This window comes from Antedon mediterranea, chromosome 5, assembly GCF_964355755.1.
Source record: "Antedon mediterranea chromosome 5, ecAntMedi1.1, whole genome shotgun sequence".
Classification (NCBI taxonomy): Eukaryota; Metazoa; Echinodermata; class Crinoidea; order Comatulida; family Antedonidae; genus Antedon; species Antedon mediterranea.
In genome coordinates, this window is record NC_092674.1 from 29,020,035 (window position 1) to 29,038,255 (window position 18,221).

General features: G+C 32.0%; 1 protein-coding gene across 2 annotated transcripts in view; it reads left to right on the forward strand.

Annotated features, from left to right (window-relative positions):
* Positions 1 to 459: 459 nt before the first annotated feature.
* Positions 460 to 18,221, forward strand: part of LOC140050295 (alpha-N-acetyl-neuraminyl-2,3-beta-galactosyl-1,3-N-acetyl-galactosaminide alpha-2,6-sialyltransferase-like) — a 40,031-nt gene continuing 22,269 nt past the window's right edge. Inside the window, exons 1-2 of one of the 2 annotated variants that reach the window (XM_072095419.1) lie at positions 460 to 544; positions 13,612 to 13,714. In XM_072095419.1, the coding sequence (XP_071951520.1) occupies positions 13,679 to 13,714 (36 nt within the window). In that variant the 5' untranslated portion in view covers positions 460 to 544; positions 13,612 to 13,678. Of the gene's footprint in view, positions 545 to 10,849; positions 11,254 to 13,611; positions 13,715 to 18,221 lie in introns of those variants that run through there. The other variant, XM_072095418.1, reaches the window with a different exon arrangement.

Sequence of the window (18,221 nt, forward strand, 5' to 3'; positions counted from 1 at the left end):
GTCTACAATAATAAAACATATGTTTTTCGTCTTCAATGACTCCACAATTGTTACATATGTTATTATTTTTCAGTTTCCAGTTATACAGTTTTAGATTTGTAGGTACAATTCTATTTAGTAATTTGTAATTTAACTGGGCAAATTTCTTAGTTTTTCACTTTTCTTTTCTAGACGTACTTAACGAAGACATCAAGTGGTGTGATGTTTGGAAAATTAAATTAGACTTTGACTATGTTATTTTGTAGTTTTAATAAAGTTAATCACTTCCGTAGAAAAAAAAATTTAAAAAAAAATGTTTTAACTTACCGTATATAATCAATAAAAAAAAATTGTTTGAATTATTTTTTCAGCAGGGGAACAATACATCTTTCCATGTATAAACAACTGGTGGCGCACTCCATATTTTAGAATTGAAAAGTAACCATACACTCGGCATGCTCCATCGCCTCGCGGGAGGGAGAGGAATGCAATATAAAAGGTGGTTTTGAAAATGGGAAAGTTGACAGCTTTTACTTTCTTATGATAGTTTCCTTTTGAATAAAAAGTAAGTTATTTATTTATTCAGTTATATAATATACATATATAGTTAATTCACTTTATCAAAATGTGTGTGTGAAGGGAATCGTCTGTTGAGACTTGTTGTTGACGATCTAGTAGGCCTAGGTAGGCCTAGGCCTAGGCCTACTATGCGATGGCCCAACCTAACGATAATAACACTTTAACATGCAGTAGGCCATAGTAAGCCTAGCTAGTACTACTCTAGTAGCCTAGTGGGCCTAGGGCCTATATTATTAGTAGCTCAGCCTAGCTAGGCCTAGTTAGTTAACCTAAAGGGGCGCTAGTTCCGTTTCGCACCTGTTTTTATTTCGATTTCCTTTTGACTCCAAATTGTTAAGCAACTTATTGTGAATACCACACCTTAAAATTGGGCCTCATAAGTACTTTTATGAAGAAGAATCACATAAAAAGTAACAAATAAATCCTTAAATTGATGATTTTAAAGACATGTTTCTCGCATACCGTTCGCAAATTTAGCATACTCGAAGTTCAATATTTTCGTTTCTATGGAGCGCCAAAAGAGCAACAACAATAGATGGTTACAAACTCAGTGGAATGCGTCTTCTTATTATTTACGCCGTGGTTAGGATTCCGGCACCGGAACTCAACTGCCCAGCGTTAGGGATTCCGACACGCTATTGCGCATGCCCAGAGCGAGGTAATCGGCGACTCTATACTTATCAACAGCGATGGATTATTTCATAGCTGCGCCACACGGCGAACTAACCTAGATGCCTACTAATATGGGATCCACTAATCTAGGCTAGGGCTACCAGTTAGACTACGTGACCAGTGGGCCTATAGTATTTATTTTGTAATTAAAAAGTGGTTGCTTCATTCATATATAAAATTCATATCATTATGAATTATATAATTACATGACTAGTTATATGATTTTTCATAACGCATATACTGTACATATATACAACATGCAATCACAAGTTGATTTGTTGACGGCAGCCACCGCGTGGATGTGAAAAAACTGTTCGGGAAGTCAGGGTCGCAACGCTAAAAACAGCATTACGATTCTTAGATAGATACTGATACTTATTAATATCATTATAATTATTTTAACGCGTGGCGTAGTCATATTTTAATTATTAATTCATGTATGGCATAGGCCAAGTTTCATCCATCGCTCTCTCGCTCGCGCAACGACTATCTAGGCTACAGTAAATCCCTATAACACTCCGACTCTCCGTGGTGTGGCACTATTATTAGAGTGTGCAAGCTATTAAATTCATTTCCCAGAGCTCTGGGCATGCGCAATAGCGTGTCGGATTCCCTAACGGTGGACAGTTGAGTTCCGGTGCCGGAATCCTAACCACGGCGTATTATTTATTATTGAAATACACGTTTAATTTTAATATATTTTGTCAATAAAAATGCTTTAACATTTTACTGCTAATAATTTGCTGTTTTCAAATAGCAACCTACCCTAGGCCTAACTAAGAGTAAGACTATAGACTAAGAGGAATATTATTTAGGCCTAGATCAGGTATACCCCTACAGCATGCAGTACATGTAATATGATGATGAATTTGTCGATTTTCATTCTTAAAAGTTCCTGCAAAAACCATGTACAGTATCAACAGTAATATTTTTGTTGCATTGACATTGACAAAATATGATAAAATTGAACGTAATTTTCACCAATAAATGCATTAAATATACGCAATTTACTGAGTTTTTAGCCCTCTGTTATGATTGCTCTTTTCTTTTAGCGCTCCATAGAAACAACAACATTGAACATGGAGTATGCGAAATTCACAAACCGATGTGCGAGAAACACGTCTGTAAATTCATCAATTTAAAGGATTTATTTTTTACTTTTTGTGTGATATCCTTCGTAAAAGTATTTTTGAGGCCCTATTCTAAGGTGTGGTACTCACGATAAAGCTACTTAAATAACCAATTTTGAGTCGAAATAAACGACAGGTGCGAAATGGAACTAGCGCCCCTAAAGGTAGGTTAGGCAGTCGGCGGAGAGAGAAAAGACACCTAACTCATAGAGTACTCCTATCTATAGGCATCATAGTGATGGTAATAATAATATAACATGGAGGTATCTTTTTTATACCTCCATGTGGTTATAATAAGTCTTCTGTCCTCTAGTGGATCAGGGGGCCAGTAGGGTTTTCCTGGTTTTTATGATTTATAAATACAAAAAAAAAACCATTTTTTAATAATAATGTTACCTTTTTTTGTCGAAAGGCATAAATAACAAACGATAGCACCTGATAATTTATGTGAATTATCATTGTATTCAATTGCAAGTAAAGAACAAATAACAATACATGTTAATACTTTACTTGGTTCAGTAATAGGTCCTGTCTGTAGTGTAGTCCTTGAGGAAGGACCCTTAATTTTTCTTTGAAGGATTCCACAGTTTTTTGCAGAAATGATATCTATGATGTTATTAAATACGCCGAGTCAAATTCTGAAAAATAATGTTTATACGGTTCTGGTAATTTGTGCTTCAATAGAAAGGAATAACTGAACTATGTTGACAACAAATATGCAAAGTGAATTTCTGAAGTTAATTAATTGCACTGTAATATTCAACCAGCAATTTTGAAATATTTAATTTTGTTTTTATACTATAGTAGTGTGCTGGTTTATTATATTGTTTATTGTCCCCTACAGTACACCATTATTCCATTAACAACTATTTACATTCGGTTAGATCATTTGGTTGTTATCAGTTATTAAAGAAAGTCCCATATACACAATTTACTTGAGTTATTTAAGTAGAGAATTTTTAAATTGTTGGCCTATGTCAAGCAATTATTAAAGCCCCATTCCCTACGTTTTTTAGATCTAATTTAAGATCACAAACTATATTTAATGTCAAAATAATACTATATGGTCCTATTGCGATAACTTTTTTCGTCTTTAAACGGTTAAAAATGTGAAAAATAAGTCGATTCTAATAATTATAGCGGCCCGCTATAAATCCCAAAATGCATTGCGCGCGGATTGATATTTTTGTTTTTCACCTGTAATTCGCCCACATTTCGATTGATCGTGAGGCCAAAACAAATGGAAGACTCCCCAATTTGTATCAACGGAGTCTGGCAAAAATAGAAAGCCAATTAATGCAGCAACTATACAACGTCAGGCTAGGTATATAGCTCGCGTACGATGTTCGTACGTTACCGATGTTTACCAGCTAGGCCTACAAAACTAAGCCTAGCTAGGCTAGGCCTAAGACCGTCCACGAGAGGTCGATCGCCGCGAGCTACTTAGGTAGTGCATTGTTTCTCACTTTTTATCATAATTTACCATAAAACGTACATTTAAGACAAGGAATGACATGGTTTAATGTTTTTAAAGTGATATATATGTATTATTTTCCAAAAAACGTCCAAAATTGCAGGGAAGGGGTCTTTAACTGTCTTGAACCTGTGTATTGTAGGCCCATCCGATTATTGCCAGCTTAAGGTTTTCTCACCAACGACCACCAAAGATGGAGAGGCAATTAGCAATTTTAATATAAAATTGTTGGGCTTTATACAGTAGCTTTACAGTGGGACAGCCAGTCGACAAATCGTGTCAAATTTCGACTAGGAGAGGGCGCCCTACTTTTCTAATTTAGTTCAAAATTGCTAAATTTTAGGGTGTTGGAAAAACACAATATTTGTAAATTTAGCTGATTATCGGAAAAATATTGTTAGTGAAATAAATTCATAAATGGTTTTAATATATTGTCATGTAAAATTAAATGTATTTGAACAAAACGATAATCTGTAATTTAACGGCAAAATCAACCAATGTCTTTTTTCCGAAATTGTACCCTAGAAAATCGTTAAAATAAAATATTTAGAAAAATTGAACAGTCCTGAATTTAAAATCCCTGTTAGAAAAATTAATAATCTACAGAATACGATATTAAGATACAAAATTCGGTGGTTGGGATGCAGCTCCGACTATTCAAACTAAAGGTACCACTATTTGTTCCATCGAAAACTAGCGAAACCGCCATTTTGTAAACACATCGTCATCGTGTTTATGAATTTATTTATAGCGAACGATATACGCGATGTTTATAATTGTCCGCGTATAAGAATTCATATAAATAAATACATTCCAATACAACGTATATTATTACTTGTTTATTTATCACAGTATACATTTTAGTTGAGGAATATTTATCATAACTATTATAATAGCTTTTATACGAGTCCGAGGCCTAGCCCTATTAGCGAGCGATTGTTCCAGGGGCGGAAAGTCACTTAGTGACGTTGTGATCGGGCGCGTCGGGCCTAGCTAATAATAATATTAATAATATGACCTGAAATAAGCGGCTAACAAGAACTGTTATATACTTGCTTACAATTGTTTTGTTATTGATGAACAAACAAGCAATTAGATTGAATAACAAATTATTTATTCATTTTTTTTGGGTAAAAACATGTACAAACTAGTACTGTATAATATAAATTAATAACTAATACAGTATTAATAAAATATAAAATAGGCCTAACATACAATAAATATTCAATTTTTAAGGTCTACCACATGACAATAACATAATTTACAGAGTATAGTGTAGTAGGTTTGCATTCAACATAAATATTTGTATTGTAATTCATCTAAATCCTCTGCAACATACATATATTGTAATTCAACATTTTGTTTTAAATAATTAAATTATAGTTTGGGTATGACAATGTCGGTAGTTACCGGTGTCATCTTTTTATCCACTTCACTCTCAGTTTGAAGTCACAATGACAAAGAACTCTGCATCATCAACGATTCCTGAAAGTGTCAGAAAAAATAATAAATATTATTTAAAAAAAATTGTAATGTCTGGTTGTATATATAATTATAATATTATACTGTATGATGACATAAAAGTAAGGCAAATGGAAGCTGTATTTTATTAATTAATATTACAGTATTTGCTATTATTATTTATATAATCTAGGCCAAATAGTAGCCTAGCTAGGCATCTATTGAGCCTAATAAATCAAATAATAAATGAAAAATAAAATAATAATATTAATACTGATTGAAAAAAAGTATTTTTTGGGGGGATCAGATCACCAGGCTAGGCCGGCCAGGACCAATGATACTCGTAATCAGTACAACTTAACGACTATCGAATCAGCATCAACACAGTACAACACACGTCTCGCTATCGCCAATACTGACACACGTGTCTCGCGTTGCCGAAACCACGCTCACAGCTAGAAAATGTACCTACCTTTCGAGGCCTGAGAATACACCAACAAATTTTGAACAGGATAGAAATATATCATACTCGATTAAACTAATATTATTCTTAATAAAACAATTGATTATAATTTTTTTAATTTGTTGGGATGCACCTCCGACTATTCAGAAAATGGACAACAAAACAGTAGTCAAATCGTACCACATTTATAAATTTCACGAGTCCCGACTTCAGTCGCCGAATGTATTGTATTAGCTTCGGTTTCTTTGAAGGAAACCGATTGGTTATTCAATTATACTTATTAGGAAATGCTTTTACCATAATAGGTAATGTTGGGCGGTTCTTAAATATTCATGAAAGCTTAAAATAAAACAGCACTTATTTGCTAGGCGACGAAAAATCGTGGTTTCAGTTTTCAACGATACTGTAGGTGGCGCTTCAAAATGGTCAATGCGGAAGTAAGTCGATTTTACACGATTTAACGGTCAAAACGCGAAGTGGCTTCCCACTGTTTACATTCTCTGATTAAACCACATAGCAACTTTGTGGTTATGATGGTTTATTATCTATTTAAACATCAATATCTGTGTATATTTAAAAGGCTGTTAGGCCTATGTAGGCTGTAGCAGTAATGAAAAAACATATGAAATGGCAGTATAACACTCTACAGTATTTGATCAGAGATTATTTTGCATCTCCCTGTACAGTATGTGATAGTTTAAATACAGTACTGCACGTACAGAATATAATTTTGTCATTATATCATAGCAAAAACTATACAAAACTACTACTACACATTTATAAATTATACAGCAAAAAATAAGTAAAAAACTAAGTTTCTCTAGATTTAAAATAAAATTAAACAAAATTTAAAAATGAAATTTTGCCTACTGTACTGTATTTCACTGGTTTTAGAAGTACTGTATTTTGTTTTTAGTATTTATGTTATGCGCGATTTGAACGATTTGCGCAATTTCAAATTGCGCAATCGACTTGCGCAATTTCAAATTGCGCAAGAAAATCTTTGCGCAATTTTAAATTGCGCTGCACAATTTGTAAATTGCGCAAGATAGTTCATGCGCAATATGACACCTTTGCGCAATTTGAAAACTAACTGTAAATTTTCAAATTGCGCAACAAAATTCTACCAGACAATCGGTATTATAATAATTTATTGGAAACTAAATAACTCAAAATAAAACATAATAAATGCGAAGATAACATGTGTATAATAAATACATAACATTTATTATTACAATTAAATAATATTATCACTGTAACTTGAAATAAATCAAAATAAATGTCAAAATTAAGTTTTTAATATTAGTTTAAGCTAGGCCATGTAACCTAGTCAGTATCAGTAGTCCAGACCCTAGCTAGGCTAGAGTAGTATAGCCGGCCGCCTGCGCCGCGCCCGCCTGGTGGAACACCACCGCTTCGTTTTCCTTCGTCGGTTCTTCGACGGTATGCTAACTTATAACAATATTTGCACTACTAAAATAAGGAAATGCGATATTTATCTTTAATTTTGAATCATTCTTAGAAATTACTATAAAAATATGGGTGTGCATGATTTCACAATCTGTCGAAAAACCTTGCGCAATTTGCAGATTACTTGCGCAATTTAATACGTTGCTTGCGCAATTTGAAACACATGTTTCAATTCAAATTGCGCAAGGATTTTTTTTGCGCAATTTCAAATTGCGCAAATCGTTCAAATCGCGCATAACATTTACACTGTACAGTAGATATGAGTAGGTAAATGTCCCTAACCTTTTTACTGTAGATTAATAATGGCTTTTTGTTCTATGTACACAATGAGTCATAGTGATAATGTGTGGCTACCAAATGTATAGGTTAATATTCCCCTGTATGTTTTCTGGCTATCTACAGTTACAGTACAGTAATTAATGTTTAACTACTCTATACTGTACCTACTGTAGGCTTCAACCTTTCCATAAACCAGTTAATTATGAATAATGTATGTTTTCTTTTGCAATATATAGTGATTTAAAGTAAATAATAAATGATATACAGTACTAAAGAACAAGGACTACTGGTACATCATTCACTGTTTAGAATTTATGTCATTTGTTATTGTTGTAAGTAAAAAAACAAGCATACTGTATGTCATTTTTTACTATGATTTGTTTATGGTACAGTACAGTAGTTAAGGGCCTTTCACACCTGTTCCGGCACGGTTCCGGTCCGGCGAATCGAACGCCAATGTTTCGTTTTCATGACGCTCTACGCGGCTATGCGCCAATCGATATGCGCGTAGACGCGTAAAAACGAAACAATGACGTTCGATTGGATTTGCCGGAACCGTGCTGGAACAGGTGTGAAAGACCTTTTACAGTAGTAATCTTATTCTGCCCTACTGTACTGTACAGTAGGATGGTATCACCCAACCCCACTCTGTTTAAAATATGACATTCAAATATAATCAACTCTCTCAATACTGGACACCATCTGGCTGGCATAATAATATCATATGTATGTAGCATATGTACAGTATGTTTTCTGGAAAGTCTTATTATACTCTATATTCCAGGGAATAATTTCGCCAGTGTAGCATAGCAAAAAGCTATACAAAACAACCTTATTGCTACACATTTCCCAAATTGTGTAGCAAAAAATGTAATACAAAACTATGTTTCTCGACTCAACAATCAGTTTGATTAGCAATTTTGCTAAAAAAAATTTTTTAATGAAATTTTTCCCTGTATTCAGAATTGTTTTAATGGTAGAAATTTGGGACCTTTTGAACCTCAAGAAAAGTCTGGTTTTCGAAGAGTTTCTGGTTTTCAGAGAGTCCGGTATTGGGAGAGTTGACTATACTACGGTATACCTACTGTGGTAAAAGGATACAACTTTTGTGTCAACATCTATCCTTCCTGTATCAATATCCTGTATTTACCATTGTCCATGATGAATTAAAAATGTCTCGGTTGATTGGATTGTAATGTATTGTAACATTTCTTTCAATTAATTATCTTTCAAAGTTCTTTATATATATATATATAAATCCAAAGGAAAATTACTAAAAAAATGACAATGCTGTGGGTATCAGTGGCTGGATCTCAATGGAGATACAAAAAAAAAGCGAAAAGCTAAATCAAAACAATAAAGTAAAACAGCCAGAAAAGTTAACAGATCTTTCGGGCAACACTAGCGCTTCATATGTGCAAGTGAAGGAATTTGGATAACGTCATAGTATAAGAACTGGCAAGTGCCGCCTGGGTGAATAGGAATATATATAAAGAACTTTGAAAGATAATTAGCTGAGCAAGAGCATATTAATTATTTATTATTTATAAGAAAATTGAAGTGAGATGATAAACTACAGTATGACAAAAGAGAATAACTAATTACAGACAAGTATATAATATATTTTTCCTTTATATTTATAATAATTCTACACTAATTTGTCTGTAATTAGTTATTCTCTTTTGTCATACTGTAGTTTTAATGCCTTTGCTCAGCTAATTATCTTTCTTCTTTACTGTATAGATATTTTTTTTCTTTTATGTTTATAATAATGTAGACACTAATTTGTTCTTGAGCTATGGAGAATTTTGTACTCTGTGTTATTTTTTCCGAAATAAAAGATGAAAATTATCGAAATTTTACATTGTAAACATGTGCAAATTGTACAACTTGAAATATTTTTACGTTTTTTGAAAGCATGTCTGAACTTTGTATTGAAATTAGCCTTGGTTTCCATTGCACTAATTGTTAACAATTTTATTTATGTACCTTGCTTACTTCCTAAAACAGTGGTCATGTTACAAGATTTATCAAAACAATATAGATTATCTGATAAAAATCCTAGAAAGTAGTGAAACCTTTTGCCATTTTTCGGCTGACCGAAACAGTTGACTAACTTGAGAAATAAGCCACGTCCACATAATCATGGAAGAATGTCATTTGCACACTACAGTATTTAGAAACCATGGAGATTGTATTGAGCAAAAGTAATTTTTTATTCATATAGATTGAGTACATTTAACAATTAATCATGGGGGTGTTTGATTTGAAACAGTGACATGATGTAGAAAGAAGAAAAAGTGGCCTAGAGATCATTATCATCCGTACTGTACAATAAGTGCACATAACAATGTTACAAAAAGGTCATGACATATTTGTTTTTTATTGGACAATAGGTTTGCTAGTGTAATCTTATTTATTTAAAGTACTGTGTAAATAAAAACATGTGTAATTTTTAGATTAGGAGCTATGGATTATAAATGTTAGCAATTAGAGTTGTGTACAGTACTGTATTTTAGAGTAGGCCTAATTTCTAGCCATAGTGTGCGCTACCGAGAATGATGTTCACAAAAATTCAAACTTTTTTAAAGGCCTGAAAGAAATATGCCCTTTGTCTATTTCGTGCCTAGCTTACCTGGATAAACCGACAATAGCCCTTTCTCCTCGAAGAGCGAGATATACAGTACTTTGAAAAGTTAGCACTCATAGACTACCAACACCACTGTTGGTTTGTGTAATTTTAACAATCTGGTTTGATCTTGATGTAATCCTATTGAATTGAACAGCACAATTTTTACCTTCCATCCAAAAACAAAATTACAATGCAATTTCCAGGACACATGTAGGTCCATATTCCTAAATTTTTCTGACCTCAATCCTAACTACTGTATGATGGCTGAGGTGCATTTATAGGTCCAGCTGGATGTGCTACTTTACAATTGATAGCAGCAAACTGAAACAGCACAATTATTACAGTAAGTACTGCCGTGCATACTGTACACAAGAGAACACCCCCCACCCCCCAATTTGGATGCTTCCGACGCATCAAGAATTCGTCAAGAATGCATCCAGAATACGTCCAATTTTTGGACGCGTTCGACGCTTTTACTGTTATGACTGCTAATTTCCCTGTATGTACACTGTATATTTCATGAAAATAGATAATTGTAAGTGATGTAATGGACTGTAGCCTGTACTGATACATGCTTTGTTTAAACTTTGATTGTTTCTATATACAGTATCGCAATTATTCCCTTTTCTCCATCAAAAATCCAATTGTGAAAGGTTTTATACTCTACTGTATGTTAATATTTAAAAAAAATCTTTTTGGCTTAAAAAAAAAAAGATGATGCTGAACAAAGAAAACAGAAAAAAACATGGCATCACATACTGATAATGAGCATGCCTGAAGTGATGATATCATCACTGGAAAAGACCTCAGTGGTCCAGTGAGTTCAAATTGCACGCTTCAATGATTTATGTTTATTAAAGAATCAAGTCTATCTATTGGCTAACAGAGAGGTTTGGAGGTGTGTCTAGGCCAGTAGAGAACAGCTACAGTAGCAAAGAGCAGCTGGCTATCCTCAGTATTTATTTTCGCTGACAGAAGTTGTCTAGCCCTGCTCTTCTTTTGTGTATTGGCCTATTGACTAACCATGGAATTATTATTACAAAGCTAGCATTAACGATTCGATTTATTAACTTTAAGTTGTGTAATATAGTGATTAGTGGATGTATACAAATATGTAAGTATGAATGTCATCATTTTAAAGAAGATACACATTTGTTTTTTCTTCTGTAACAAGAATTTATAAATTAAAAATTTGATACAATCAGAGATTGCTCAAAAAGTTTAATAGTTTAGAAATAGATATAAATAAATTCTGAAGTATATAATTTTGGAAGTGCATTCATTATTTTGTTCTAGGAACATTAAAGTACTGTAAAACATTTTTAATGAGAAGTACCACCAGTAATTTTAGATTTTATTAAAATTATATTTAATACAATCTCATAGATATTTAAAAAATAAGTATTTCAACACATAATAGTTTGGTCTCAGAGTGAGACAAGATACTGTATTTTATTTGTCAGGTCTTTGCAAAAATGAGAAAAAAATGATGGTATGTACACAGTATAACTATAATTACCTATAAAATTATAAATACTGACATTCACTGAATCTGGGAACATCACTAATGTCCTGTACCACCACTTTTATTTATAGAATATGTTTAAGTTAATATAAATATTTGTACTTAGAAATAAAGAATAAAATTAATAATACTATAGATGAGTTTGTTTTACATCATATTTGTGAATTTTTTGTGTAATATTATAGGCCTATATATTTTTTAATTTTTATGGATCACACACAGAAATTGGATGTTTTTTTAAAGTTGTTTTTTTTAATTCAATTACAATTTTTTTAATTATGAATTTTGAATAAATTGGAAGTAAAAATAACAGTAGACTATTTCAATTGTAAGCGATTATTTTTAGTTTGACCACTGGACAGGAATTTAAGGAATAATTTGTAGCTTTGCGGGTGTTATTAATCAAAACAATTAACAGTTGATATTATACATCGGCAAATTATTAAAAAGACCAAGAATATTGTAATTTTTTTGAGAAATTAAACTTTCAAATCGCACTAGGCCACAAGTTTTATAACAATTTAAAATAGTATAAACAACAAGATTTACATTTGAAAATAAATACAAAAGCAATATCAGTATTAAAGATACAAATCAAATCAAAATCCAAAGTAAAATATCTAAGGTTTCAAATAAAAAGTGAAAGAGATACTATAATAGTCATAGACAGCCAATCAAACCTATGCAAAACACTGATGTTATTTCTGTATGTCAAAATAGTTGGAAGTAAAATACAGTATCAAAAAGCTAATTATTTAACGTCTTCCTGAAAAGAAATGCCAACGTTTTTCAGAAAACTTTTTTCATTTGTTATATATACAACAACTATTATTTCAATAAAGTAATCCATCTACAAAATTGAATATGTATTTAAATTATGCAGTAACAGTAACACATTTTGTATTTTTCTATAGCTAGCAATGCACAGTAATAGTTAATAAGTTATAGGAATGTACAGTGTGTGATGACACACATTTATTATTATAATTAGACCTATAATTTAACAGTTGGGTTGCTTGTCTTACAGTAAACTAGCTTTAGGGAATAAACTTGAGTCAAATATTAGACACACAATCATAATGTCTCTGTTGATTAAAGTAATCATGGCAGATGCTGAATGTATTCTGTATATGTCTAATCCATTGCATTCTATGATATTATTATGAATATTTCATTCTTAAGATATGCAAAATAAGAGAATAAAATCAAAGTTTGAATCAGCCATGTTGTAATTTTAATAAATGTATTTACTTCAGTAGAAAAATGAACAAAACTAATGATTTCACTTCAATATATAAGAGATATCTGCTAATTTTTGTCGTTATTTTTTAATGTATTATGCATTATATTTCAAATTAATTTTATATTTTTAATATTTGATGTTTGTGTTTGCAATTTTCCTTGATTCTTTCTATGTAAAGTATGTATCGGTTTTTTTGTTTTATTTTATGGTTGTACAGGTATGTATTTTTTCTTTAGTTAATTTTAACTATTTAATCTTGAATTAAAAATTTTTTTTTTTTATATTTGTTTATTAAAAAAATGCCCTTTTTTTAAATAAACAAAAATAAATAAATACAAAAAAAAATACAAGATTAAATGGTTAAAATTAACCAAGAATGCGCCTGACAGAAAGTTGGCCCTTTGAAGGTCCTTCCTTCCTTCTGGCTAAAATGCAGAATATAATGATTCTTCATTGAATAATACAGTAATTACGAGAATGTAGCCATGAAGGGATAAACTCAAATTACCTTACATTTTCTACCAACCATACTGCAGCTTGTTGATTGAATTTGATTCACATTGTATTATGTACAATCAATGAAACATTTCATTTCAAAAAATGTGTATTGCAATTTGACAATATTGCTACAGTACTGTATGATAATTTCCTGTATTAATATACTATAAAATATAATATATAAATGTTTTTGTTTTCCTTGTCAGGTCAGAGTTTAAAGAAGTTAACTTAGATACATTGTCTGTACCAGCGTCATTCGCTGGTCCTCTGACAATGGACAGTCGTCGGCAGTTTTCATGCAGGCATCTAGTAAGTTGAAATATTTCTTCCATTTATTTTAATTATAATGAATTGAATTCCTGTCACAACATTGATTACTATGTAGTGTTGCTAATTACAAACACCTCAAGGAGTTCTTTATACAATCTAATTAAACAACATCTACAGGGCAATGTTAATATCTGTCATAATATGAAGTGGCACTGTACATCAGGTAGGGAACAATCAGGAATTTTCACAATATCAAGTCAAGTATCATTTACTGTCATTTTTGTTTTAAGAAAAAAAAAACAGAAATTCTGTTTGCTCTGTTGGCGGAGCACAATATCCAACGGACACAACACAAACTCAAAACAAAAACATTACAAAAAGTGTCTACATATTATACAGATACAGTACTGAACATTAAATGACAAACATGACATTTTAAATCAGTTCTTAAACAATCTTTTCAATCATTTTCTGAAGGATATACTGTACATAATATTTTGTCTGTCTGTGTTATTTAATGAAGTGCCATTGTATGGAACATTTGTGCAATCCTAAACAGGATTAGACAGTGTAACCGCAAATAATTTTATCTTTAATAATGTGTTACCATGCATATGCATTGCCTTTGTATGACAAACCTTTTTTTGTGTGTTTTAGATTTATATTTTTATCCAATTTTATCATGTAAAAGTCAATCAAAATTCAGTTTTACTGTGAAGATTATTTTTAATAGATATACTTGCTCCTTCAGTCAGTATTTTTAAATTACGACTGAAAGCCCATCTGTTCTCATCCGGTATTAATTAACTTATTCATTCATTCATTTATTCCTTCCCCGAAACCTTGACTAAGAAATACCGGGATGGTTTCCGGCGGGGGATAGTTTAACCCTAGCTTAAGTTGTGCATGCTTCATTTACTCTCTATTCTTAATTCTGGCCCCGAAACCTTAACTCAGAAATACCGGGATGGTGTCCGGCGGGGGATAGTTTTACCTTAGTTAAGCATAGTTAAGCTTAGTTACATTTTTTTTTCACATTATTGATTGTCTCCATCCCCGAAACCTCGACTAAGAAATACCGGAATGGTGTCCGGCGGGGGATAGTTTATTACCATTAGTTAAGGTCCTATGTAAAGCACCTAGATGGGTCAGTGATCCATTAGGCGCTATATAAATACTGTTTATTATTATTATTATGAATGAACGAGGAAATGTGTGATTACTGTGTATTCTATGACAAAAGTGTTCAATGTTTACCATGTAATCAATTAAAAAACAAAATTAGTTGAAAAAATTGCACACATGATGTCTTTAGAATCGCAATGTCTTTTGATATTATTTATTATGTCATTTATTTATAAAGTAGCTTTCTATGGAAAATTTTTAGTACTGTACTTCAGTGCCTACAGTGCAGTACATCTGTCTGAAATATACAGTGTGTCTTCACTGATCTACAGCATATCTTATATAGAAAAACTTGCTTAGATCTGTATAAAATACAGTACATAACGTTCACTAATACCACTACGGAACTTCTGTATTCATTCAGAAATGCAATTTATAGTAGAAACGCTACCAGCTCATTTCCATAATAATCAATTCATTGCTGACAATTTCCTGTAAAGAGGCCAAATTTTATTTGATTGTAAACCAAGACTTTTAATAAGTTTTTTAATAAGTCTTTTTAACCAATGTTTTTTCTACATTTTTATGTCTTGTACATAATCATATGTTCTGTAAAACCTGTTTTCCACTAGATGAAAAATATATTCGCCCTAACATTCCGGAGTTCTGATTGGTTGCACAATTTATCACGTCACAAAAAGTTGATGAATACAGTAATGTGATTGATTTGCGCAAATAAATTCACCTTTATTCATTCTCACAGATTTCCTAATCTTTATCGTTAATTAATGTTCTGTGCCTGTTGTGTGTATCTGTATATAGATATGTATGGGCAGCCACAACAATTATTTTTTATTTATTTATTTGATAACTTTATTTCAGAATAAATATTCTACAGTATTATACTGTACAACAAAAAATATTACAAAAGATTAAACTAAAAAAGGATTTTTTTCCCACTTAGTTTAGAGATTTGAATATCGTAACAAATAGTTTGTGGTACACCTAACCAGATTTTTCGCTATTTACAACTTTTAATCTAAAACCATACATGCTTGTAGAAAGAGGGAATTCTCCTCGTATCGTGGCAAACATGTTACTAGCTACTAGCACTACAGTGCTTAGGTAAGCCTAGCAACATTCTCAATGAGTTGTTGTAGCACACCTCCAGAGATTATACTATTTTGGTTTTTACCTCTGTTTTCCTTCATTTAAAATATTTACTTTATTATTTTAAAGTGGAGCTCCACCCAGAAAATTACTATTTTTCATACATTTCAACTATTATTTAAAAATATCATCCCCCATACTTCATATTTTTTTGATTTTTTTTTCAATGAGTACGAGTTTCTTGAAAATCACGCCTTTTTGCGTTTTGGGGGGATACCTTGTAATTTCCTATTCTTTTACATGCAAAAGGGGGTATATTTGAATAATGCTAAAAAATTAATTTCTTCACTAAAAAAAAAATTTTAAATGTAGTTTTATGTAATTTTTCCAGATCTTTCTATTTCTGGTATAGTTATCGCGTATACATTGCGCAATTTTGCGTAAATAGACACTTTCCCCCGTTCGGGTCCAATTGGGTTTTTTATTTTGCTAGGGAGTATGATCACGTGACATTTTTCACAATCACACTACTGCAGCTGGCGATCTGTTATTTTGTCGCGATGTTATTTTTGACAGGCAAAAAGTATATTAAAACATTCTGAATGTGACCCTATCATGTTTCACAGTGTAATAATGCGATTATGAGACTTATTACTAAAATGTCAAATCTAACGAGATTTGAGAAAGATGTGGCTATATATTCAATAAAGCTAGGCCTAGGCCTACTAGAGTGTAGGTATGTACCGATGCTGCTTGGGCTCCAGCTGCTAGGCTGACACTCAGCAGTGAAGTTTGTTCTGCTGTCACCCAACCTCGGCCTACCCATATGTGCCATGATAGGGTGCCTGAATAGTTGCTTTTCAGTCAGGCCTAAGCTTCCACATCGCTTTACTACTCTTGTTCTGTATAGGATTTTGTGTTTCACAATTCTAATGTGCGAGAAAACCCAGGAATGATAAATGGGGCGAAACGACCAAGAATTTTCAAACCCATGAATGCATATAGCTAGCCTAGACAAAAAATTCAAGGCTAGCTAGGCTGAGCAGACGGCTTAGCTAGGCCTAGCTTAAAGTTAATAAACAATCTGATAAGATTATTATGCTGTTGTTGTACAGTGCAAATCATGAGGTTACAATACATGTAAATTATACCAGGGAGTTGCTCCCTGATTATACTGACATTTTTATCGGAAATATTACTTAGGCCTAGGCCTAAACAAATCGTATAAAATGTATTCCCCATTTTTCGACACATAATTTACCAAAGGGGAGACATTTCACCCATGCGTTCACCGGCGACTAAAACGCGTCAGTTGCTAAGTGTAACGCGTTTCACGACGTATTGTAAACTAATAACCCCTAAGTTACTGAAAAAGTGTAATGTAATAAAAAACACTATTTTCTGACGGATTTTTTAGAAATGAGTTTTTGGAAAATATTTCCGTATTTTCCCTGTTTTTTTAATGTAATCACTTTCAATTAAACATACTTAAACATAATATAAGCTGAGAAAGTCTGAGTGTAGCTCCACTTTAATAATCCCTTGCAATTTGGAAGATAAATTGAAGTTTGAACTGTCAAACAAGATACATGTCCAGTAGATGCTCAGAGTAAGCTGAACGTGACCTGTGACCTTTCTTATAGCAATCACAAAAACTACAGTGAATACTGTAGTAACATTTTATAACCTGTATTATAATACACTGTATTATTTAATGTATAAATATATCAAATGCATTGCTGTAACAGGGTACCATGCTTTTTGGTAGAATCTGAGCTGATGAAATTTAATAATAAACTACTTACAGTATAGAGAGAAAGAAAGGTATTCATTGTAGAAGCAGTACAAAATCCACACTCTTCTATTAGTTTCATTTATTTCGTGAGAAAAGAATAAATACATTTATAAATAACAAAACAAAAAACAAAAGAAAAGAGTTGAAAATACAAATGACCGGTTAAAGATGTATTTTCCCCCCGGAAAAATTATTCTTACCTTTTTTTTGAATATGCCATTTTAATGTCACCTAATAATAGTTATCCACTTTGACCAAAAATTGAATTGATAAAAAAATGTATTTATCTAAAATACTGTAATTGAAAGTAAAATAGTCAAATTGGCTGCCAGCCAATGGGGTTTTGGTCGAATTTAACCATTTATTTTGTAATTTTATAAGTGAAAACATTATTTTTCCTATTTTATTTTTTACAAAAGTGATTTTTTATTTTAATAAAGTTAATCTATTCAAAGTCTGATTTTATTAATCTTTATTTTTCATGTTTTTGGGGGACAATACATCTTTAAATATTTA